The sequence below is a fragment of the Gigantopelta aegis genome, chromosome 2 (genome assembly GCF_016097555.1).
Source record: "Gigantopelta aegis isolate Gae_Host chromosome 2, Gae_host_genome, whole genome shotgun sequence".
In the NCBI taxonomy this organism is placed as follows: Eukaryota; Metazoa; Mollusca; class Gastropoda; order Neomphalida; family Peltospiridae; genus Gigantopelta; species Gigantopelta aegis.
Window position 1 is genome coordinate 43,330,787 of NC_054700.1, and position 24,588 is coordinate 43,355,374.

General features: G+C 37.1%; 1 protein-coding gene across 1 annotated transcript in view; it reads left to right on the forward strand.

Moving 5' to 3' along the window:
• LOC121385985 (spatacsin-like) overlaps positions 1 to 24,588 on the forward strand; it is a 71,790-nt gene that overhangs the window by 27,100 nt on the left and 20,102 nt on the right. The window contains exons 21-32 of the mRNA XM_041516783.1: positions 1,204 to 1,393; positions 6,872 to 6,949; positions 8,269 to 8,417; positions 9,342 to 9,536; positions 11,866 to 11,973; positions 12,602 to 12,797; positions 14,644 to 14,861; positions 15,676 to 15,813; positions 18,324 to 18,488; positions 19,396 to 19,542; positions 23,714 to 23,830; positions 24,335 to 24,479. Coding sequence (XP_041372717.1) covers positions 1,204 to 1,393; positions 6,872 to 6,949; positions 8,269 to 8,417; positions 9,342 to 9,536; positions 11,866 to 11,973; positions 12,602 to 12,797; positions 14,644 to 14,861; positions 15,676 to 15,813; positions 18,324 to 18,488; positions 19,396 to 19,542; positions 23,714 to 23,830; positions 24,335 to 24,479 — 1,846 coding nt within the window. The remainder of the gene's footprint in view (positions 1 to 1,203; positions 1,394 to 6,871; positions 6,950 to 8,268; positions 8,418 to 9,341; positions 9,537 to 11,865; positions 11,974 to 12,601; positions 12,798 to 14,643; positions 14,862 to 15,675; positions 15,814 to 18,323; positions 18,489 to 19,395; positions 19,543 to 23,713; positions 23,831 to 24,334; positions 24,480 to 24,588) is intronic.

A 24,588-nucleotide genomic window follows, 5' to 3' on the forward strand; every position in this document is an offset into this window, starting at 1 on the left:
ATATTGACAGAGGTAACACTAGTACGCAAAACATTAGAGATGATATTGACTGAGGTAACACTAATACGCAAAACATTAGATATGATATTGACAGAGGTAACACTAATACGCAAAACATTAGATATGATATTGACTGAGGTTACACTAGTACACAAAACATTAGATATGATATTGACTGAGGTAACACTAATACGCAAAACATTAGAGATGATATTGACTGAGGTAACACTAGTACGCAAAACATTAGAGATGATATTGACAGAGGTAACACTAGTACGCAAAACATTAGAGATGATATTGACTGAGGTAACACTAATACGCAAAACATTAGATATGATATTGACAGAGGTAACACTAATACGCAAAACATTAGATATGATATTGACTGAGGTTACACTAGTACACAAAACATTAGATATGATATTGACTGAGGTAACACTAATACGCAAAACATTAGATATGATATTGACTGAGGTAACACTAGTACGCAAAACATTAGATATGATATTGACAGAGGTAACACTAATACGCAAAACATTAGATATGATATTGACTGAGGTAACACTAGTACGCAAAACATTAGATATGATATTGACTGAGGTTACACTAGTACGCAAAACATTAGATATGATATTGACTGAGGTTACACTAGTACGCAAAACATTAGATATGATATTGACTGAGGTTACACTAGTACGCAAAACATTAGATATGATATTGACTGAGGTAACACTAGTACGCAAAACATTAGATATGATATTGACTGAGGTTACACTAGTACGCAAAACATTAGATATTATATTGACTGAGGTAACACTAGTACGCAAAACATTAGATATGATATTGACAGAGGTTACACTAGTACGCAAAACATTAGATATGATATTGACTGAGGTAATACCAGAACCCCCTCCAAAAATTATTTATAGCTTTTTTTTGGGGGGGGGGGGATTATTAGTGTGTGAGGCTGGTAGCTTTTTACTTCATCTTCCTGTATTGGGTGCAACCCAGAGTGAATTTTAATGGTGTATCGAGAAGATATAAAGCCATTACACCAATTTCTCTCTAACAACTCACCAATGTCCTTGACAAACAACCAAGATAGCTGAGCTGTGTGCCTAGAAAAGCATAATATTTGATGGATTTAAGTATGAAAATAAATATTAAGATGAAAACAGAATGGCAGCTATGTTTTATTTTTAGCTACAAGGATTACTTCATCACTTTAAGAGCCGGCACTTGCGAGACCACCTTCACTATGTGATTGAAAATGCAGACGTGAAGTCTCTCCTGCCCCCGAAAAAGAAATCCCCAGACCAGCAGATGGATCAGGGCAGAGATACCAGATCTTCGCTGTATGCGAAAATTGGTCTTGCAAAGAAGAAAGATGATGGTAAAACTTTTGACATGTTACAGTATGATGATGAAACACTTTTTATAGTACGGATATGAACTGTTGTGTGTGGTTATGGTTTGTGCGTCTTTATGCAGCTTGTTTATTGTTAAAAATAGAAAGTGTTTAAATTCATCTTGATGCTTAAAAATAGGTTTTAGACTTTTTTAACCTTTAAAAATTTTGATGTATTATTATTCTGTTCCTAAATATTGGTAACAAAATATATTTCAACACTTTACACTTTCATCAAAATGTATGCCCATCATTTTGGCATCCTCCTACTGCCTTCATCAGGGGATTGCAATTCTCTTTCATCATATGGTGTAAAATACAAGTATTTATTTTTTGTTATTTTTATTTATAGAAAAAAAGAAGAAGAAATATCAGTTTGCAATTTCCAAGCTGTATAATAGATTTGCATGTACTGCAATGTATCCTGTTAAAGATGCAGTGTCATTGTTGTTAGCTATTTTCATATTTAATTGTAACATATAACTACAAAATAATCTGTCTCACATATAATTTTTTATATAAATTCAAGAATATCAAATTATAATGTGTTAAGAATATAGAAAATAAAGGACTAATTCAACATCACATAGTGACATATTATTACCTCATACACAGGGTTCGAACTTAACGGTCGCCCGATCGGCCCTGGCAACTGAAAACGACGATGGGCTACTGAAAACTCACAGTAAGGTTGCCCGCCTGGCGACCGATTTTTTTTCTTTTTTTTAATCAATAATAAATAAATAAAAGTACAGCTATGTAGCCTACTTTGCACCATGAAAAAGTGTAGGTCTGCTTTTACATATAAACATATGCCCAATATAAGAATAAGTGTAAGGTAAGTTAAGTGGCATGTAAAATTGGGCACAAATTCATGTTGACAAGATTCAGCCCTGGTTATGTGTACACGTCCTAGATCGTATCCACTTAACATTATATTTTAGGTGTTTTTTTTAATTATTATTATTTCATTGAGATGGGGTGGGGGAGGAAGGGGTTGTGTCGGTTATACCAGTGCTCAACGTTTGGTGAACGCAAGCATCTTTGTTTGTTGGAAATTATATAATTGGGAATTATATAATCCTATTATCTAATTTAATATGAAACGCTAAGCAATTTCGCAAATCTAACACGTGCGTAGCTCATGTCCTAACACGTGTGTAGCTCGTGTTCTAACTTCTAACACGTGCATAGTTCGTGACCCATCACATGCATAGTTCAAAATAAATGTTTTCTCTTATAATCTGTTGCAATATTGTAGGGTTTTTTTAGAAAATATTATTCGGGCAAGTGAAAATAGATCCGGGCAAGTGAAAGTGCTGTGACTACTTTCCGGATGGCAACTCAAAAAAAAAGTTAAGCGCAGACACTGATACATATTCTACATGACTTCCGATTGAGATCATATTGCACTGGTCTGTGATTTTGCTAACCCATAAATCATGATATTGCACTCTTTCCCATATAAAATGGGAAATCCACTTATTATTACATAATGAGAATATATCTGTGTTCTTATTGGTCGAAAACCAGTCACATGACCGTCCGTAAATAGTGGTATTGCCCTGAGACGGTCTCACTGGTCCATCAAAAGTGATATTGCCCTGGGAGATTTAACCAATGAAAATGAAGATGAGACAAAATTCTATCCAATTAATGAGTAGGTAACGTAATGCAACGTCAACAGCTAATAACGCTAATGTAAACAAGCACAAACTTGTGACAAATCGCTTTGCTGTCCTTCAACAAAAAGATAACATCTTTAGTCATACTGAGTTTAATTCCGCAAACACGACAAAAACAAGGTCAGTAATCGTCTCGCAGATTTAGAAATGTACATGATACATCAAAATGCAGTTGGAATCGGCACTCTCAGGACTTTATGTTGCAAATAAAAAAAATGCATTTGGAGGTAAACGGTAACTGTTCAGTATAAATGTATGTTAAGATTTATCACATTTTGTGTTTTATTTTGCTTTTAATATGATTTTTGACACTCTTGCTGGTTATAATGTCTCGAATTTGATTTTTGTCTTCAACTGTTTATTTCCGCATTCCACTGCGTGTCATACAACGTCATAGGATTACATGACGTCACTAAATCCCTTTATTTTAAGGCATTGCGGAAAATTATGTGTTGGCGTATTTCGATTCTGATAAACAAAGCAGGAATGTACGAGTCTTAGAATGACATTATGTAATAAAACAATTATTGACTGCATTTCGGGCAATATCATGTTTTATGGACCGAAGAAAATGATATTGGCCGAGGTCACTATCAATTTCTTCGGTCCATAAAACATGATATTGCCCTCAATGACGGTCAGTAATTGATAAATATTGACCAATAACTGCTATTGGTTTGATCAACAGAACTCAGAAGATAATGATGTCAAGTTTATGTATGAAGTCACTGTACCAAATACTTGCTCCCTAAAACATCATATTGGTTTCATCACAGTGCCATAATTGTTTAATAATTACTCACCATTAAAGAACTATGGATGGAAAACATGTATGCAATAACTGTGATATCACACACTTAGCCTGTTAACCAGCCTCATTAGATTCTCAGAACAAATTTAAATTTAGTAAATGAAATGATTTAGTTGTAAATTTGTTATGGGCATATTGTGGGCAACAGCCCCAGTATTCGACCAGTGTTGTTAATCAGTTTCCATACTCCATTAAAATGAAGTTGTCATAGAATTCCCGCATGAATATTGAACATACGTTACGTGACGGGTTTAAACATTCTTCCAGAAACACTAGAGCAGAGGATAACCATGTGAGTCAACCTGTTAAAATCAACGTTTTTCAAGTTTAGTTGTTTGATATATATGTTGCATTCATGATGAAATAAATTTCAAAGTTGAGTTTTATTAGTTAATTAGAAAGTGGTCGTATACTGGGTTTTTTGGTCGAATACTGCATCCTGTTCATTGCAGCACTCAAACCTACTCTGATTGGGGTAAATGCATAAACAACAGTTAGATCAGTTTCAGGAATGACATTCCTAGTAAGTGTGTACCAAGAAAAACAAATATGAGTAAATTCTAATGAAACGAAAATGTTAGGATCCTTTCTTTTTTAAGTGGTCGAGGGGCGGGAGGTAGCCCAGAGGTAAAACGCTCGCTTGATGCATGGTCGGTTTAGGATCAATCCCTGTTGGTGGCCCCATTGGGCTATTTCTCATTCCAGCCAATGCTCCACGACTGGTGTAACAAAGGCCATGGTATGTACTATCCTGTCTGGGATGATGCATATAAAAGATTCCTTGCTGCTAATTGAAAAAGAGTATCCCATGAAGTGGCGACAGCGGGTTCCTCTCTCTATGTCTGTGTAGTACGTAACCATATGACACCATATAACCATAAATAAAATGTGTTGAGTGCCTCGTTAAATAAAACATTTCCTTCCTTCCTTAAGTGGTCGAATAACGGGGCCATTGTCCTAATCTTTATATTTCAAAACAAAAATTAATAAATAATTTTGGGCATTATGCAACATTGAGACAGCCCCTTTGATAGAAAGATTTGTTACAGTTATTGTCTACATGTATATACAGCAAATAAATGTTATTGTTAAAAACAAAATGCTTGACTTTGCATTTTAATGGACTTCATACAGGAAAGAAACATTCAAAGCATAAACAGAGAAAACGATGTGCGTATTTCTAATATTTTAGCATTTTAATTTGCTTACAAGTCCGACCCATCAGCTTTGTAATGAATATCATATATATATATACTGCTTATTCCACACTGTCTTCCTATTATTGATCAATGCATTGTTTTACATTGTTTTATTTGACAAATGTGCAGATAGAAAACTTTGTTTCAAAATGGTTCTAATATGCAACTCAAAATTAAGTTTACTCCATTGGAACATACCAGTGTTTTAAAATCCTGTCTCTTTTTGGCAGTAAACCTACAATTGAATCAACTACATGTATGCTCATATTTTGTATGTGCCTGTAATTTCATCTTATCAAAACTGAACTTACTTTGCATGTAAAATTTACATCCAATCAAATTGATTCGTCCTTTGCATATAAAAATGAGCTTACTTTGCATATTAATTCAATACTTTGCATGCAGGCCCTAAGTCGGAGAAATGACTTCTTCCTTCGCAGGAGAAATGGCAAAAGCTTGATAAAATTAGACAAAGTGTATCTTTTGTAATGTTTCGTCAGGTGTGGAAAAATTCTGAATTATACACTCAGTTCCTGTAATAAAATTTAAGCCAAATAAATGAATATTTTTATTGAAAACATGGTACATGTATTATTAAGTAGTTAATAATTAATTTTTATATGTTGTATCACTGTTATATAAAATGAAAGTAATAATTAGTATTTTCTGGCATTACTGAAATGAATGTGGCTGAAAAATACCAACACTTGACTGGTCATAGTAAATGGTGCAACATGTGTGTTACTGGGGTAATGTACTTTTTGATGCCAAAGTAAAAACATGGACTGACAAGGTGTCTTGACATATGTTGTGTGGTTTTATTTTTGAAATATGATTAGGTCCAAAATATTATGGCGACTTCGACTTCTCACTATCGCTAATAATTCTGCGACTGGAGCCGACTTTCAGCTAAAACATCCATTCATTTCACCATTTAGAATAGGGCCTGTGCATGCTATTATCAGTATATCCAGTTTAGTACTAGTATGAGCTGACTTGTATTGCTACCAGGCTGAAAGCAGTACAACATGCTTGATGTTAGCATGTTAAAAAGTAGACTGGCCTTCAATTGTAATAACAGAGCTTCCTTATTAATCATTTTAACCTCTACTAGTGGTTGCTGCTTCTACTCCTGGACCAATGACCTTCGTTCTTAACTAATAATGCCAGTTTACATGGTCAGTGTGCTATTAATGACCATCATTAGTTTTTATTTAGGAATTAATTTAGTGAAAACAGTCATAATGCATTCATATACATGTGGGGCAGGACGTAGCCCAGTATTACAGCTGTTTCTAATAATTGAAATTGGACATTACTTAGATTTTATTGTTTAGATTATCCATATCTGTGTATAGGAAATGTTCCTGGTCATCCTGGTATTTCTAATACCACAAAATGCATTTTTCATATTTAAAAATAATGCACATACCTTTTAAGAAGTAAAGGTTATGGCGTCAAGCTCTAATCTACCTTTTAAGAAGTAAAGGTTATGGCGTCAAGCTCTAATCTACCTTTTAAGAAGTAAAGGTTATGGCGTCAAGCTCTAATCTACCTTTTAAGGGTATTTCTCTGTTTCAACACCACGAACTCTTGGTTCACTCTGTTGTAACTTTACCCCAATGTGTTACAAGATTGTAAATGAACTAAACTTAGTGTCAATTTCACAGTTAAAGTTAGGGTCTCTGACTTTAAGTATTTGAAGTATTTTAACATTAAGTGCATTAAATTGGGTATTGCAGTCGGTATTGTGATGTTTATTTCCCAGATGTGAGTAGTGAAGAGGACATCAAATGCTCACCAAAAGCTCCTCCAGTTAATGCAAGTCACAGCACATCAGATGCAGGTACTGGCTTTAAAACATTTGTTTGGATATAGTCTTAAAGGGACATACCCTCATTTCAACCCTAAGGTGTATGTTTGACTATTATAGCCATTTTTTTGACAACTGAAATCATACTTTACTTAGATTTTATGGTTTAGATTATCCGTTTCTGTACATTCGAAGTTTTTTTGGTCATCCTGGTGTTTTTAATATCACAAATTACATTTCTCATATGTTTAAAAATGCACGTGCGTCTGAGAAGAAACAATTATGAAGTCAAGTTTTAGTCCGTTTTTAGAGGGTATTTCACCATTTCAAAGTCACAGACTCGGTTTAACTCAATTGTAACTTTATCCAAATGTATTTCAGATTTGTAAATTAACTAAACTTAGTGTTAATTTTCACGGGATGAAACTAGGATATGTCCTTTTAATGGAGTAGAGTTGGTATACAGTTCTACTGGCAGTAGCTAGTGACCGGCCTCAGTGGTGTCGTGGTTAAGCCATCAGACATTAGGCTGGTAGGTACAGGGTTCACATCCCGGTACTGACTTTCACCCTGAGCGAGTTTTAGCGACTCTATGAGTAGGTGTAAGACCACTACACCCTCTACTCACTCACTAACCACTAACAACTAACTCACTGTTCTGGACAGACAGCCCAGATAGCTGATGTGTGTGTTCATGACAGCGTGCTTGAACCTTATTTGGATACAAGCATGAAAATACATTTGTAAGTTGAAATAAATGAAGTAGCTAGTGGGAATTTCCCTTTTAGCTCAGATGAAATCCAAATCCTAACCTTTTTCCATTAGGTTCAGGCGTGTCCACCCTGGGTCTGGTCTCTAGTATGACCAGTGGCCTGATCCACGGTAGATGCTCACTTGGTAGAACACTGGCAGTAGCTAATGGGAAATTCCCATTTATCTCAGATGGTAGAGCACAGGACTCTTATACTGAGGGTCTCTGGTTTAAATCCAATCAGTGGATGTTGATTTTTCTGTTACAGTAACTTGAATCAATATTGCCTCAGAATAAATTCCATGAAAAATAGCATGCATGAAATCACAATGCCAGAGCACCATCTCATTTTGGTGTCATGTACCCATGTCCAATATGTCTACATAGCTCACTTACTTAGTAATAACAATGATAAATAATGGATCACCTGTAATCATGAAAGAGAGATTTGAAATTAGCTAAATTTTATAAATTTTGAATTAATTTTTAATGGATACCTATTTCTTAAACCGGATTATATTAAGGTTCTACAAGTAGTAACAGCATGACAAACGGTGGTGTGGTGATTATAATAATAAAAAAAGATATATATTTTTTCCAGATCTGCATGTGTCTGAAGATGCAGCCCCAGAAGATGTCTTCCAAGTTGTGTTCTCATCGCAGGCCTCTCGGTGTCCATGGAAGTCTCTCCTCTTTCATTCCGTGTTCCTCCGCAATATGCTCTTCGCAGAACTGGCAGCTTGTTACCAGGTGAACTATGATCATTTCATTCATTGATACTTATTTTCCAATTGTGCTTATATCCAAGTTCAAGCACACTGTCTTGTTGTTACTGGTTAGTGAGAGAGAAGTCAGTGCAGTTGTCTTAAACTTGCTCTGTGTGGGAGCTGGTACCAGGATGCTAACAGAGTACCTATCAACCTTAAGTCCAATGGACTAACCACTACACCACTGGTTGGTCAGGTCAGGTCAGAGGGTTTAACGTGCACATTCAGAGCAAGCTGATATAACGCACGCCTGTCCTGGGAACAGGTGCTGGGTTCGGCCGGCTCCTCCATCCAAGACAGGAATGGGGTAGGGTGGGTTGGAGGGGGAACTGCCTGCACTGGCAGGTGCAAGGGAGCACCAGCAGTCTGACCGGGGTTGGTAACAGGCGGAGGGTGGTACATTGCTATGGAATTTGGAATGTCCTGTAGGATTTAAGCCAAAGAGAAATGGTGCATATTTTTGTGAAGGAAGTCAGGTGCAATTTTGAATGGTCCGTCAAAAAGTAAAAGGGGAACTACACCACTGAGGCTGGTTGACATATATTTATTTTCCTTTGTTAGGAATGACTCATAAAAACATTATAGCCAATGGTTGCCTGTAGGGATGTCCAGACCAGTCCACTGTAACAGGGGAATTGCACATAGTCTAAGACTCGTCAAGCAACTCCATTTCTCTTCCTTGACTCTTTACCCATTTAGAGGTGGAGATATTCTGTCACTGTTTGTTACCTAACAGTTCCTTCTCTTTTGAGTGTTGTTGTCCGCTTTTTTCTACTAATGGGAAAATTTAGGGGGTTTCCTCTCAAAGACTATATCGGAATTACCAAATGTTTGACATCCAGTATCAGTAAATCAATGTGCTCTAGTGGTGTTGTTAAACAATTTATTTTTAACTTTTTTCTTTTAGGATTCTTCACTTGTTGCATGCTTCTGTGGTTGGTTGGTGGCCATGTTGGATAAACCAAGAAATCACCAGTTCCTAGAGGATCATGGGACAACTGTGTGTGGGTGGGGCATCACCCAGCTAGAAGCATTGATTGATATCTACCTCGAACACAAGTGGGAGTTCACCCTGGCTATATGCTTTGATATATTCCAACCGGTATGTCATCACATATATACTACTCAAAAGAATTTAAGGGTCAAAAATTTAAAACCAAATAAGTTTCAGAGTGTATTAGATTGATGATGTAAACTACACCAAATTTTTTATTTATTGTTCCATATTTACAAAAAAACACAAATAAACGTCACTGTATACAAGAAAGTCACATGACATGCTGTCAAAGTTGAAGGTTGTCAAACATGGATTTTACACATTAGAACATTCGTTTAATAGTGTGTGAATCCACCCCTGGCGCGAATACACTCGACACATCGTTGCCTCATGCTGTTGATCAGACGTCTGAAGAACTCTTGGGGAATGGCCTGCCACTCTGCCATAAGAAGTTGACCCAGATCATGAAGGTTGGCCAGAGGGGCATGGTTATCCCGAACTCTCCTGCCTAATTCGTCCCAGGCGTTCTCTATTGGGGCCAAGTAAGGCGAATATGCTGGCCAATCCATCCTGGCGATACCTTGTTGTCTGAGAAAGTCCGTTACCACACTGGCGCGGTGGGGTCTGGCATTGTCATCCTGCAGAACTGCCCCGCCGCCAATCTGCTGAAGGCCTGGGAGAACCAACGGCCGGATAATCTCATTCAGATAGCGGATTCCATTCAGATTGCCATCCACCACATAGAGGGGGATCCTGTGGTGGATAGAGATGCCGCCCCACACCATGACGCTGCCACCACCGAACCGGTGACGTTGTCTAACGTTAACGTCAGCGAAGCACTCCCCAGGACGTCTGTAGACACGAACCCGACCGTCATTGAACTGGAGACTAAACCTGGACTCATCAGTGAACATCACTCGACCCCACTGAACACGTTGCCACCGCAGATGAAGCATGCACCAGTGATGTCTGGCCGTTCTGTGACTGGTAGGAGTGGTGGTTGAACAGCCTGGCGACGGCAGCGTAGATTATTGGCTCTCAGACGATTGCGTATGGTTTGATCAGACACTCGAGTTCCAGTCGCAGTCCGCAGATTGTCACGTAATCGGCGTGCAGTGGTTGTGCGTTGACATAGAGCCATATTGGTGATGTAGCGGTCCTCTCTATTTGTAGTGTTTCGGGGTCTTCCCGAACGTGGACGATTTCGAACAGAATTCATTGCTTGGTACCGTTGCCACAGTCAGCCAACGACACTCTGACTGACACCAAGTCTCAGAGCAACATTTCTTTGCGTATTGCCATCCTAAAGCCAAGCAATAGCCCTTCCTCGATCTTCGATAGTCAGTTGAAGTCGTACCATTGTTGAATTTGGAGTGTGCACCGTACACGAACGCAAGCTCCAATTATACGGAAATTCAGCATTGGGAACATGGAATACACGTTCAAAGCATGCAAATGAAGCACTTTGTGAAAAAGCAAGTTATGGGCACTTAGCAGACCTTTCGCTTTCGCCCTAATTTACGTGCAAATGTAAGCATGTTTTCGCCATTAGAACTTGTCGACAGTGTCAATGACAGTGGATTTTAATTCATTTATGGGTTGCTTAGACCCACTTTTGTCAAAATGGAACAATACCATGCGTGACATTATGGTCTAGGTAATATAATTGACATTCACAAAATAATGTCGAAAATATCATCTGACCCTTAAATTCTTTTGAGTAGTATATATATTATATGAATGGTAATAACACACACTAGAACATGGCTTCACTTTTCTTTAGAAAGACAAAATTAATTATTCAGCCTTGATTTATTAGTGAAGCTGGATGTAGAACTGATTGAGTGCTTGACTGAGATGCAATGAATTTTAGGATCAGTCATTTTTGGTGGACTCAGGTGTTTTCCATCCCAAACAAGGCACCATAACTGGTGCATTAAAGGCTCTGGTAACAGTGGTATGTACCTTTCTATGTGTGAGAAAAGTGGATATTAAAGATCTTTGCTGCTTTTTTGATATGAATAAGCTATGTGGGTTTCCTTACTCTCTGTTGACCAAGTGTTAAAATAACAAGCAGCTGTAATTTAAAATGAGCTGAGTTGTAATTAAACTAATTATATATTATAAATTTAGCAGTATTTAAGTAAAATTCATCTTGTTGATTTTACTTAGAAGTGAATCGTTTTTTGTTTTCTGTTTTTTCTATATCGGCGCATCCATGCATTATTGCTCAGCAAGATGCCTGAATTGTGACAGGTAGTAGGATTAATTCCTCTTTTGGGCTGTTGGGCTGATGGGCTGTTTCTCGTTCCAGTCAGTGCACCGATTTTTATGCAAAACAACCTTTAACTAATCTATATGTGACTACAGTACTGTTATGTTTTAGTTGAAATGATGGGCTTTGTTGCCACTGTTGAATTTTCTTGGTTTCCAGAATTCACCGCTGCTGCCTTTTTTCAAGTTTATTGCCGAGTGTTCACAACAAAGAAATTACACCAGAAGCAAACAGTTCTTGGAAGAGTTTAAAGATACCATGTCCAATGTGAGTACTTGTACTTCATACCGTGAATCATAGAAAATGTTTATTAAATTATGTAACTACCTGTTGTCAGAGGGAGGATCTGCATGTACATGTAGGTCAGTTGGTTAAGTGCTCACCTGAGGTGCTGTGGGTGCAGGATCCAACCTCCTCTGTTGAGTTTTTTCCTAACCCAACCAATTTGCCATGACTGGCATGTCAAAGTTCCTGTCTGTGGGAAACTGCATATAAAAGATCCCTTGATGTCAGAATTAACAAATGTTTGACATCTAATAGCCAGTGCTTAAGAAATCATTGTACTCTTGTGGTATTGTTAAACAAAACAAACTAACTTTCCCTATTGTTGGGTATTATTACTTTGATGCAGTAAAAGTATATATAATATTTAAAATGTTGTCTTTAATTACATTAAATTTATTTAAATGACATATTTTTATAAAAGAAAACAGAAATAGAAGTTGTAGTTCAAAGTATGATATTCAAGAAAAATGTAACAAATATACTATTTCTATCTGTTTTAGCATTTTAATATAATTTTAATGGAAAGTTATGATGAGTCAGAATACATATTATTTTTATTCATTGCTTTACATGTTATGAAAAACCCCACCACAATTTATATATTTGATAGTTCAGTCAACGGAATAAGTATGATGATCTGACTCGGGCTGTGCAGCCTGTTGTCATTGGCGACCAGGAGTGGCTGGAACAAACGAGCAGTAGGATCCTTCATCACCAGTTACTGGTGTCCTGCCATCTGTACGACACACTACAGCTGCTGCGATTGCTGGATCTGGAAAATATTGCACTGGTGTTCAGTTTTGATGGTAAATAGATGTTTCAACTAACATACAGAGTGTAACAGATTTACAGGAGATTTTGTGGATGGTAGTCCCCCCACCCCCGCCCTGCCCATCCACAAGCAATAGAGCATTTTGTCATGGCCAAGACTGTATTTTTCAAAGCCAAGATTGATTTTACCTTAAAACTCTTCAGGGTAAACTCCTTCTAACCCTCTGTAACTGATTTACAGGAGATATTTTGGATGGTAGCCTCCCGCCCCGCCCACCCACAAGCAATAGAGCTTTTTTTTTGTCATGGCTAAGACTGTATTTTTCAAAGCAAAGATTGATTTTACCTTAAAACTTTTCAGGATAAATTCCTTCTAACCCTCTGTAATGGATTTACAGGAGATTTTGTGAATGGTAGCCCCCTCCCCCCACCCCCGTCACCCACAGGCAATAGAGTATTTTTTCATGGCCAAGACTATATTTTTCAAAGCAAAGATTGATTTTGATTTTACCTTAAAACTTTTCAGGGTAAATTCCTTCTAACCCTCTGTAACAGATTTACAGGAGATTTTGTGGATGGTAGCCCCCCTCCCCCCCACCTACCCACAGGCAATAGTGTATTTTGTCATGGCCAAGACTATATTTTTCAAAGCAAAGATTGATTTTGATTTTACCTTAAAACTTTTCAGGATGAATTCTTTCTAACCCTCTGTAACGGATATACGGGAGATTTTGTAGATGGTAGCCTCCCCCGCCCACCCCCAGGGAATAGAGCATTTTTTGTCATAGCCAAAAGACTGTATTTTTCAAAACCAAGATTGATTTTACCTTAAAATGTTTAAGGATAATCCCTTCTAACCCTCTCATAGTCAGTAAAGTGTGGGTGAGACATAGTTCAGTGGTAAAGCACTCGCTTGATGCACGGTTGGTTTGGGATCAATCCCCGTCAGTGAGCCCATTTGGGCTGTTTCTCTCTCCAGCCAGTGCACCACGACTGGTATATCAAAGGCCATGGTATGTGCTATCCTGTATGTAGGATGGTGCATATAAAAGATCCCTTGCTGCTAATTGAAAAGAGTAGCTCATGAAGTGGCGACAGCGGGTTTCCCCTCTCAATATCTGTGTGGTCCTTAACCATATGTCCAACGTCATATAACCGTAAATAAAATGTGTTGAGTGTGTCATTAAATAAACCATTTCCTTCCTTCCTTCCAGTAAAGTGTCATCCTATATTCATATACCTATGTTTACACTACCTTATTACCAATGGGCTATTTTTGTTCCAGCCAGTGCTCCACAACTGGTGTAACAAAGGCTGTGGTATGTACTATCCTGTCTGTGGGATGGGGCATATAAAAGATCCCTTGCTGCTAATTCAAAATAGTAGCCCATGAAGTGGTGATAGCAGATTTCCTCTCTCAATATCTGTGTGGTCCTTAACCATATAACCGTAAATAAAATGTGTTGAGTGTGCGTTGTTAAATAGAACAATTCCTTCCTTCCTTCTATCTTATTACCAAAAAAACTTAAACTTTATGGGCTGGATTTACACACCTCTTTTTGTCTTACATATTTAACTACATGTCAACATACATATAGTTTAATTTACAATACTTAAATACCTGTGTTTAAGACAATCAGGCTTTGTAAATTTGGCCTTATATTAAAACAGATGAGCTAAAAGAGAATTGCAATTTTTTGGAAATGATACATATACATATAGTGAAATGTAGGTCATTATGACCTATGTTTTATGATTGAATAGTAACCTTGTTTGTGATAAATTTCTGATTTTAGAATTTTCTTTTCTTTAAAGATTTCTTGTATATTTATAATATGTAATATGCTATATTTATTAAAGAGGCTTTGTGTAACATTTCAGTTGCAGATTTTGGCCGACTTCACAAGCTTGCACAAATTCTGCACTCGTGTAAAATCGAAGACATTAACTTCCAGGCTTTCTTGTTCAAGTCTGAACAGCCTTATCAGACAGAAGCTTTGAAGGCAGTCACACGTCTTACAGAGAGGTCATACTTCATCGAGGCTCGGACGTTTGCCACTCTAACAAATGTTGAGGCTGATTTTGTGACAATAAAACAGGTAAGATGCATACTGTAGCACTTCTTTATACTCTAACGATAGTGTATTGTGTTGGTTTTAAGAGGATATTTAAAATGGGCATTGAATAAAGTCCATCTGTAAAGCAGAGTGTCTCTGGTTTAGAGAGGTTAGTTTTCATACTGATATGGGCATTGAAAAAAGTCCGGTTTTCAGAGAATTCTAGTTTATAAAGAGTTTCATTCTAGTTAATAGAGGGTCTGGGTTTGAGGGAAGTCTGATTTACAGCAAGTCTGGTTTTGAGTGAATTCTGATTTACAGAGGGTCTGGTTTTGAGGGAATTTTGATTTACAGAGGGTCTGGTTTTGAGGGAATTCTGATTTACAGAGAGTCCAGTTTTGAGGGAATTCTGATTTCCGGAGGGCCTGGTTTTGAGTGAATTGTGGTTTATAAAGAGTCTTGTTTTGAGTGAATTCTGATTTACAGAGTCTGATTTTGATGGAATTCTGGTTTATAAAGGGTCTGGTGTTTAGTGAATTCTGATTTACACATGGTCTGGTGTGGAGGGAATTCTGATTCACAGAGGGTCTTGTTTTGAGGAAATTCTGGTTTATAAAGGGTCTGGATTTGAGGGAATTCTGATTTACAGAGAGTCTAGTTTTAAGGGAATTCTGATTTACAAAGGGTCTGGATTTGAGGGAATTTTGATTCACAGAGGGTCTGATTTTAAGGGAATTCTGGTTTATAAAGGGTCCAGTTTTGAGAGGTTTCACTGTATAAACATACACTCGAGTCTTCTCCAGAAACACCCAGCTGACAATGATATTATATAAAGAACTGATGTTATTTTCCACAGATGGAATTAGAAAAACAGCAGCTGGAGAACAGCCTGTTGTGGAAATCGAAAGTTTCTCGGCGAAACTTCTGGCTACACTGTGCTGACAGCTTTACAAAAGAGAAAATATGTTCAAGCCAAGTTGTCGAGTTTTTCATGGTATGTGCTATATTATTTTGTGGTTGATTATGCTGGAACAATGTAGAAAAATACTCTTTTGTTTTCTTTCTTTAATGAATGATTATATATTGGCTTAACAAAATGTTTTTTCTATTTTGGCAAATTAAAAATCTTTTTTTTTTTAGATTCTTTTGAATATTAAGACATCTTAAGTGTTTCCATAAGGTTCAAACCACTCTAATATAGTACAAATGGACCTGCATTAAGCAGTCACCTGAATTTAGAAATCACCGTAACATTCTCACAAATTATCTAATACAGGATTTAAAGGCCTACGTCAAAGTTAAAACTACAATTTTCTATTATTTTCACATTTATTTGTAATAAATAAATAGAGATTTTTATACGAGCTTGTGTGTCGTATTGATTTTACGAAACGAGTGTCAGGATCTTTGTATTGCCTGAGCGAGAGCGAGGGTAATACATGAATCCTGACATGAGTTTCAAAAATCAGTACGACTCGCATACAAGTGTAATAATTTCTTTATTATTCATATTATTATTGTTGTTTTCTTTATGAATAATAGGCCAAACTCAAAATGTTTCAGCTACAACTTGAAGGAGACGACGAAATGACGTCATATTTTATTAGCACAGTCTGAGCTAGGACAGGAGAAGCAATGTCATGTTATGATATTGCTATCCCAAAATTATGTCATTACACTTGTTATTACACATGTGCTTCGTATGATTATTATTAACTTGGTTATGTTGAACCATATGGATAATAACTACAAATTTATTGATCCCTCACATAATTTTTCCATAATTAACTCAAGAATAATAATTTAAAAAGTCTTGTTCTGGATGACAAGGGGGTTTCCTGAATAATCTGTGGCTAAATATAGCATGGTCACCATCTTTTGTTTCTTTGTTAGTTGTCTGCAAAGAATTAAGGAAATACGTTAGTGTGTTAAATGTGTATGCATAAAACAGTGATGTCACTAGTTAATGCACTTTCAACACACTTTCAAGTTTCACCTCAAAAATTAAAAAATATTTCCACCAATAAATGGGATTATTTGGTTCTAATTTTTGTAAAGCAGAAGGTGTAAACTTTATAGTTCAAAACAAAAATTAATAAATATTTTTGGTGGGAATTGCCTTTATTGCAACTTTGACATAACAGCTTTAAGCTTGGTGAATTAGTGTAGGAAATCTGTAGCCAGATCCAAGTTTGAATTAATGAAACAGTCAAATTGACAGTTAATCTATAAAAAGTTTGTTTTGTTTAATGACACCAATAGAGCACCTTGATTTATTAATTAATCATCGGCTATTGAAAGTCAAATATTTTGTAATTCTGACACGTATTCGGCAGAGGAAACCCACTAAATTTTTCCTAATGCAGAAAGGGATCTTTTATATGCGCTTTCCCACAGACAGGAAAGCACATACCATGGCCTTTGACCAGTTGTGGTGCACTGGTTGGAACGAGAAAACCCCCAATCAGTTGAATGGATCCACCAAGGTGCTTCAATCATGCAACTCAAGCATCTATAAAAGGCAGGCAATTTTGGAAATAGCTTTTTGGCATATTAATAATGAAAACTTTAATTTGCATTTGGCAAACAGAAACTTAAACACTGCTAATATAGTACAAAATGACCTGTATTAAGCAGCCAGCTATCATTAGAGGACAATTTTTGAAACTCCATTTGGTATCTGTTTAACACAGGTTTAACTGCACTGTGTGTTTTGTTTAGAATGAAGCAGCGAGTGTGGATTACGTTCACAAGAATGCTATGATCAGATCTATCGGCTGTCTTGATCAGGTGTTTAACTGACACAGGTTTAACTATACTGTGTGTTTTGTTTAGAATGAAGCAGCAAGTGTGGATTATGTTCACAAGAATGCTATGATCAGATCTATCAGCTGTCTTGATCAGGTGTTTAATTAACACAGATTTAACTATACTGTGTGTTTTGTTTGGCATGAAGCAGTGAGTGTGGATTATGTTCACAAGAATGCTATGATCTGTCATCTGTCTTGATCAGGTGTTTACTTAACACAGATTTAACTGCACTGTGTGTTTTGTATAGAATGAAGCAGTGAGTGTGGATTATGTTCACAAGAATGCTATGATCAGATCTATCAGCTGTCTTGATCAGGTGTTTAATTAACACAGATTTAACTATACTGTGTGTTTTGTTTGGCATGAAGCAGTGAGTGTGGATTATGTTCACAAGAATGCTATGATCTGTCATCTGTCTTGATCAGGTGTTTACTTAACACAGATTTAACTGCACTGTGTGTTTTGTTTAGAATGAAGCAGTGAGTGTGGATTATGTTCACAAGAATGCTATGATCTGTCATCTGTCTTGATCAGGTGTTTACTTAACACAGATTTAACTGCACTGTGTGTTTTGTATAGAATGAAGCAGCGAGTGTGGATTATGTTCACAAGAATGCTATGATCAGATCTATCAGCTGTCTTGATCAGGTGTTTAATTAATACACATTTAACTGTAACGTGTGTTTTGTTTAGAATGAAGCAGCGAGTGTGGACTGTGTTCATGAGAAAGCAATGATATATCAGCTGTGTCTTGATCAAGTGTCTGAGAGTGATATAGAAGACACCGCCGGTCTTCAAGATGAAATTTATCAAAACATGTGGCAATGTCGCATTGAGGCCAAAATACAAACACCGGAGGTAATCTTGTCTTATTTTAAACACCACTTACATAAAACACAGAAAAATATCACAGACAGAAAACTCTTGACACTAACACAGTGGTCTAAATAAATTTGTAAATTAAACAAAATTCTAATAAGAGGTAAAATGTCCTCATTAAACTTTACGGAAATATTAGTAAAATATTACCTGAAAATGAAAGTTTATTTATTATCTTAATGTGATTTTATCAGTAAGAGGCAACTTTAGATACAAGACTTGTATTTTACTTTTTCCATATAATTCAGAATTTTATCATAAGGTACTCAAAATAAGGCCTTAAATTATAAATAATATTAAAGGGACAGACCCTAGTTTCAACCCGTGAATATTAACACTAAGTTTAGTTAATCTACAAATCTGTAACACATTTGGATAAAGTTACATTTGAGTAAAACATGAGTCTGTGACTTTGAAATTGTGAAATGCCGTCGAAAAATATATTAAAACTCGACTTCATAACTGTAATTAATAATTTTAAAAATATGAGAAATGCATTTTGTGATATTAAAAACAGCAGGATGGCCAAAAACACTGCAAATGTATGGAAATGAATCATCTAAACCATAAAATCTTAAGTAAAGTATGATTTCAGTTATCAAAAACGGCTATAATAGTAAAAAATATGCCTTAGTGTTTAAAAATTAGGGTATGTCCTTTTTATAATGTATATAAATAATAATATAATTAAGTCATCATATCTCTGCCATTATTGATGTTCAACAAAAATTAAAGTTGATAAAAATTATTTAGTAGTACCAGTCTAGGCTGAAAGTATTAACAGGCTAAGTAACTCATGACTAGTGGACTTGTTATTGTTCTCTACCATCCAAAACTGCGACCAAAACACAATTAATAATTCCCCTTTTATTTATTTTAATTTCAGGAAACATTATTAGCATCAGATCCAGTTGAAGAAATAAGGTCAGGTATAGAGATGGCTGAAATATCAAAACCTGCTGAAGACAAGGGTGAGCTGCTGCACTTTGGCAGAATGCCAGGATCAAAGCAACAGTCGGCTTTGTCCCAACAGGTAGTTTATTTTATTCAGTCAAAAACTGTTTTCATGGCATTGAATTTTTTTTTAAATCTGTTTTAGAACTCAAATAAGGGCTGTTTTAACATGATGGTTCTTTTTTTTGTTAAATTCTGACAACGTTAATGCAGAATTTTATTGGGATAATTAATTATTTTTGTGTAGCCTTTATGAAGTAAAAAAAGTGAGATATAACTATTATTTTTTTGACAGTGGCAATGACATCACACATTTTTAATAAAAATGTATTTGCTTGTTGCTCAAAGTTAAAAAAAATTGGGTTTTATTTTTAAAGTTAAAGGAATGCTAAAGCAAGTCTTTTGGACTGGTGTGCATATTCAACGATACATAATGCACATTATTGCTTAATATCAACAAGTATAATCGTATAGTTAATTAATAAAACGGTTAAATGTTAGACGGTCTCTAGACATTGTGTCTAGACACTAAAAAGAAAGAAAGAAATGTTTTATTTAACGACGCACTCAACATATTTTATTTACAGTTATATGGCGTCAGACATATGGTTAAGGACCACACAGATTTTGAGAGAAAACCCGCTGTCGCCACTACATGGGCTACTCCGATTAGCAGCAAGGGATCTTTTATTTGCACTTCCCACAGGCAGGATAGCACAAACCATGGCCTTTGTTGAACCAGTTATGGATCACTGGTCGGTGCAAGTGGTTTACACCTACCCATTGAGCCTTGCGGAGCACTCACTCAGGGTTTGGAGTCGGTATCTGGATTAAAAATCCCATGCCTCGACTGGGATCCGAACCCAGTACCTACCAGCCTGTAGACCGATGGCCTGCCACGACGCCACCGAGGCCGGTCAGACACTAAAAAGACGTGCCTCTTTTATTAAGATCACAGGGTATTGTGTGATAACCTCAAATCGTAATAAACTTTACCAGCTTTATTACTATAAGTAATTCTGTAAAACCCTTGATTAAGTAGACTTTCCCATCTAAAATCACAAAACTGACCAATTACGTAGTCCCAGAGAAAAGAAAATTATCACTTGGAAAAGAAAAAAATACTATAACTCCATTTAGTTATATTGATGCAAATTTAAATATATTTAGTTAAATAGTTTATCATACTATCAAGTCATTTATGTTGTTTTACAAGTCAGGTTGATGAAAGCAATGCGCCTTGTTGTAAATTAGAACATTTGTTTACACTGTGCATAATAGAGAAGTTGGACCTGAGCTTTGCCCCAAGCTATAGGCCTACCGCCGACGTCACAAAAACTAAACAAAATGGCTGCCCCCAGTTAGCAGGAATAATCACGTTTTTGTATTAATTCTAAAATTACGCATTTTTCATTTGTTAAAATGTCAGTATGTGTTGGTGGACCGGGTATGCATCTTTCCAACACATAAGGCTCTTGTTGGAGTTTAGTCTACCTTTAAAGTTTGGTGTTTAGATAGCCTGTTTCTCACAGATTATAAGTCATATGTCAATGAAACTTGGTTTATAGTTGCACCTATGGATGTTCATCACAGTGCATCAAAAACATTTATGGTAGGCGACACATTTAATTCTGCAGAATTGATGTTGTTATTTTTTCAGTTTGAGCTTATTTTCTTTTTTTTGGTGTTTTATGCTCCCTGTCTATCTGTCTGATAATTGTTAGTGGTTAGAGAGCTGTCAATATATTGACCTTATACCTCCCAACTGAGCCATGAGTGGGAGCTGGCAGAGCCATGAAAACTCACTCTTTGAGTGGGAGCTGGTGGAGCCATGAAAACTCACTCTTTGAGTTGGAGCTGGTGGAGCCATGAAAACTCACTCTTTGAGTTGGAGCTGGCAGAGCCATGAAAACTCACACTTTGAGTGGGAGTTGACGGAGCCATGAAAACTTACGCTTTGATTGGGAGCCGGCGGAGCCATAAAAACTCACACTTTGAGTGGGAGTTGGTGGAGCCATGAAAACTTACGCTTTGATTGGGAGCTGGCAGAGTCATGAAAACTCACTCTTTGAGTGGGAGCTGGCGGAGCCATGAAAACTCACACTTTTCGTTGGAGCTGGTGGAGCCATGAAAACTCACTCTTTGAGTTGGAGCTGGTGGAGCCATGAAAACTCACTCTTTGAGTTGGAGCTGGCAGAGCCATGAAAACTCACACTTTGAGTGGGAGTTGACAGAGCCATGAAAACTTACGCTTTGATTGGGAGCCGGCGGAGCCATAAAAACTCACACTTTGAGTGGGAGTTGGTGGAGCCATGAAAACTTACGCTTTGATTGGGAGCTGGCAGAGTCATGAAAACTCCCTCTTTGAGTGGGAGCTGGCGGAGCCATGAAAACTCACACTTTTCGTTGGAGCTGGTGGAGCCATGAAAACTCACTCTTTGAGTTGGAACTGGCGGAGCCATGAAAACTCACTCTTTGAGTGGAAGCTGGTGGAGCCATGAAAACTCACATTTTGAGATGGAGCTGGCAGAGCCATGAAAACTCACGCTTTGAATGGGAGCTGGCAGAGCCATGAAAACTCACTCTTTGAGTGGAAGCTGGCAGAGCCATGAAAACTCACGCTTTGAATGGGAGCTGGCAGAGCCGTGAAAACTCACTCTTTGAGTTGGAGCTGGTGGAACCATGAAAACTCACTCTTTGAGTGGGAGCTGGTGAAGCCATGAAAACTCACTCTTTGAGTGGGAGCTGGTGGAGCCATGAAAACTCACTCTTTGAGTGGGAGCTGGTGGAGCCATGAAAACTCACTCTTTGAGTTGGAGCTGGTGGAACCATGAAAACTCACTCTTTGAGTGGGAGCTGGTGAAGCCATGAAAACTCACTCTTTGAGTGGAAGCTGGTGGAGCCATGAAAACTCACTCTTTATGTTGGAGCTGGTGGAGCCATGAAAACTCACTCTTTGAGTGGAAGCTGTTGCTGGGATACAAATCTAGCACCAAGCCAATGACGTAATCACAATACCACCAAGACCCATTCTCTGCCTGGGTTTTTTCCCATCCCAACCAGTACCAGGCATCGAAATAAGCATTTGTGTCTGGTAACCCATTTATAGGTTACCACAAAATATAACCTGGTAACCTATAGGTTTCCACAACTATATGAAAGTTAGAATTGAATTCCTGTTACTACTATGCGGTCGTTCTGAAATTGTAACGGTGCGCGCGAACATCGGTACGAGAAACGAAATCCGGAAGTAAATTTATCTAGTGGGTGCTGCTTAAACGCGGATTGCCAAAATTTGCTTTGCAATTCCATAAGTGCGCACGAACATCGGTGCAATTTTGTACGAGAAAACAAAACGCGGACATAAATTCATCTAGTGGACGCTGCTTAAACGCGGAGTGACTTGCGCGCGAACATCGATGCAATTCCTGACGAGATAATGAAACGCAGAAGTCCTGAATGCATTGCCTGGTTTACGTTCGGAAACGAAACTACCGTTCGTTGAAAAAAAAATTCTCGACTTCTCTAACATGTGGTAACCTCCCGGTAACCTGAACGACCGTTCTCGACTTATTTCGATGCCTGAGTACCCTATGACTGGTATATCAAAGGCCATGGTGTGTGCTGTCCTATTTGTGGGAAAGTACTTATAAAAGATCCCTTGATGCAGTCGTTTTCCTCTAAGACTACATGTCAGAATTAGCAAATGATTTATATCCAATAGCAGATGATTTTTAAATTGATGTGCTCTAATGGAAGTTAATGTTTTATTTAACGACACACTCAAAACATTTTATTTACAGTTATATGACATCAGACATATGGTTAAGGACCACAAAGATATTGAGGGAGGAAACCTGCTGTCGCCACTTCATGGGCTACTCTTTTCGATTAGCAGCAAGGGATCCTTTATATGCACCATCCCACGGCCTTTGTTACACCAGTTGTAAAGCACTGGCTGGAATGAGTAATAGCCCAATGGATCCACCGACAGGGATCGATCTGAGACCGACCACGCATCAAGTAAACGCTTTACCACTGGGCTACATCCCGCCCCTGGTCTAATGGTGTGATTAAATAAAAGAAACTTTAACTTTAATTAAATGGATGTTTATATGCAAAATCTGAATGTGTAAATATATAGTACTGAGGTACCATTTAATATAAGGTAACACAATTAATTGTAAAGACTATGTCTTACTGAATAAACATGTTCATTGAACTAACATTTAACCTGTATTTTGTTCTAGGAATCGGATGCTCTCAGCTCCTTGGTAGGAGAACTATTAAATAAGGGACAGATACGGAAAGCCTGTAAAGTTACTTCAGTCTTTTCCCACAACAGTCAGGATTTAGCCATCATTCTGGTAGGTTTTATATAATGTAAGCTTTAATTTATATTTGTAGACTGGCATAAACTACTGGGTACCATTCATTTGATATTATGAACATGATTTCTATTTATGTACCTAGTACACATTTAGACCATAATGCAAACATGTACAGTGAAACTCCTCTAAACTGGACACCCTCAAGACCAAGTAAAAAATCCGCTTTTAAAGGTGTCCAGCTTAGAGAGGTTCTCTTCTGCACAGATATTTAAAAAAGGGACCATGAAAAATATCAGGTTTTGAGGGAATTCCAGTTTACAGAGGGTCCGGTTTTGAGAGGTTTCACTGTATGTATATATATTGTAGACAGTACACCTTTGTATTTGTAGACATGAATCAGACTCTACAAATTTAAACTATTGTAGACATTAATATATAAATGTAGACCTGTATAAATTTGATTCTACACACTAAGGGTGTTGTAAACACAATTTATAATTGTACATCTGCTGTATGGTAAACATTACTTTATATTTGCAGACCTGTATAAGACTGAGTCTACACATTCAGACTGTTGAGAAGATGGAGGATGAACTGAGAAAGTTGTTGACTTCTAAAGTGAAAGCGAAAGTCAGTTCAGGATCATTTTCTGGGATCATACCAAATTTCCCTCACTCTGCTAGCAGTATGTGTTGTTTGTTTTGTTTTCCTACTATAAATTTAGCTATATAGTAATAATAAATACTTAAAATGGTTTGTAGTTTTATGGTCCAAATACATTATAAAAAATATTT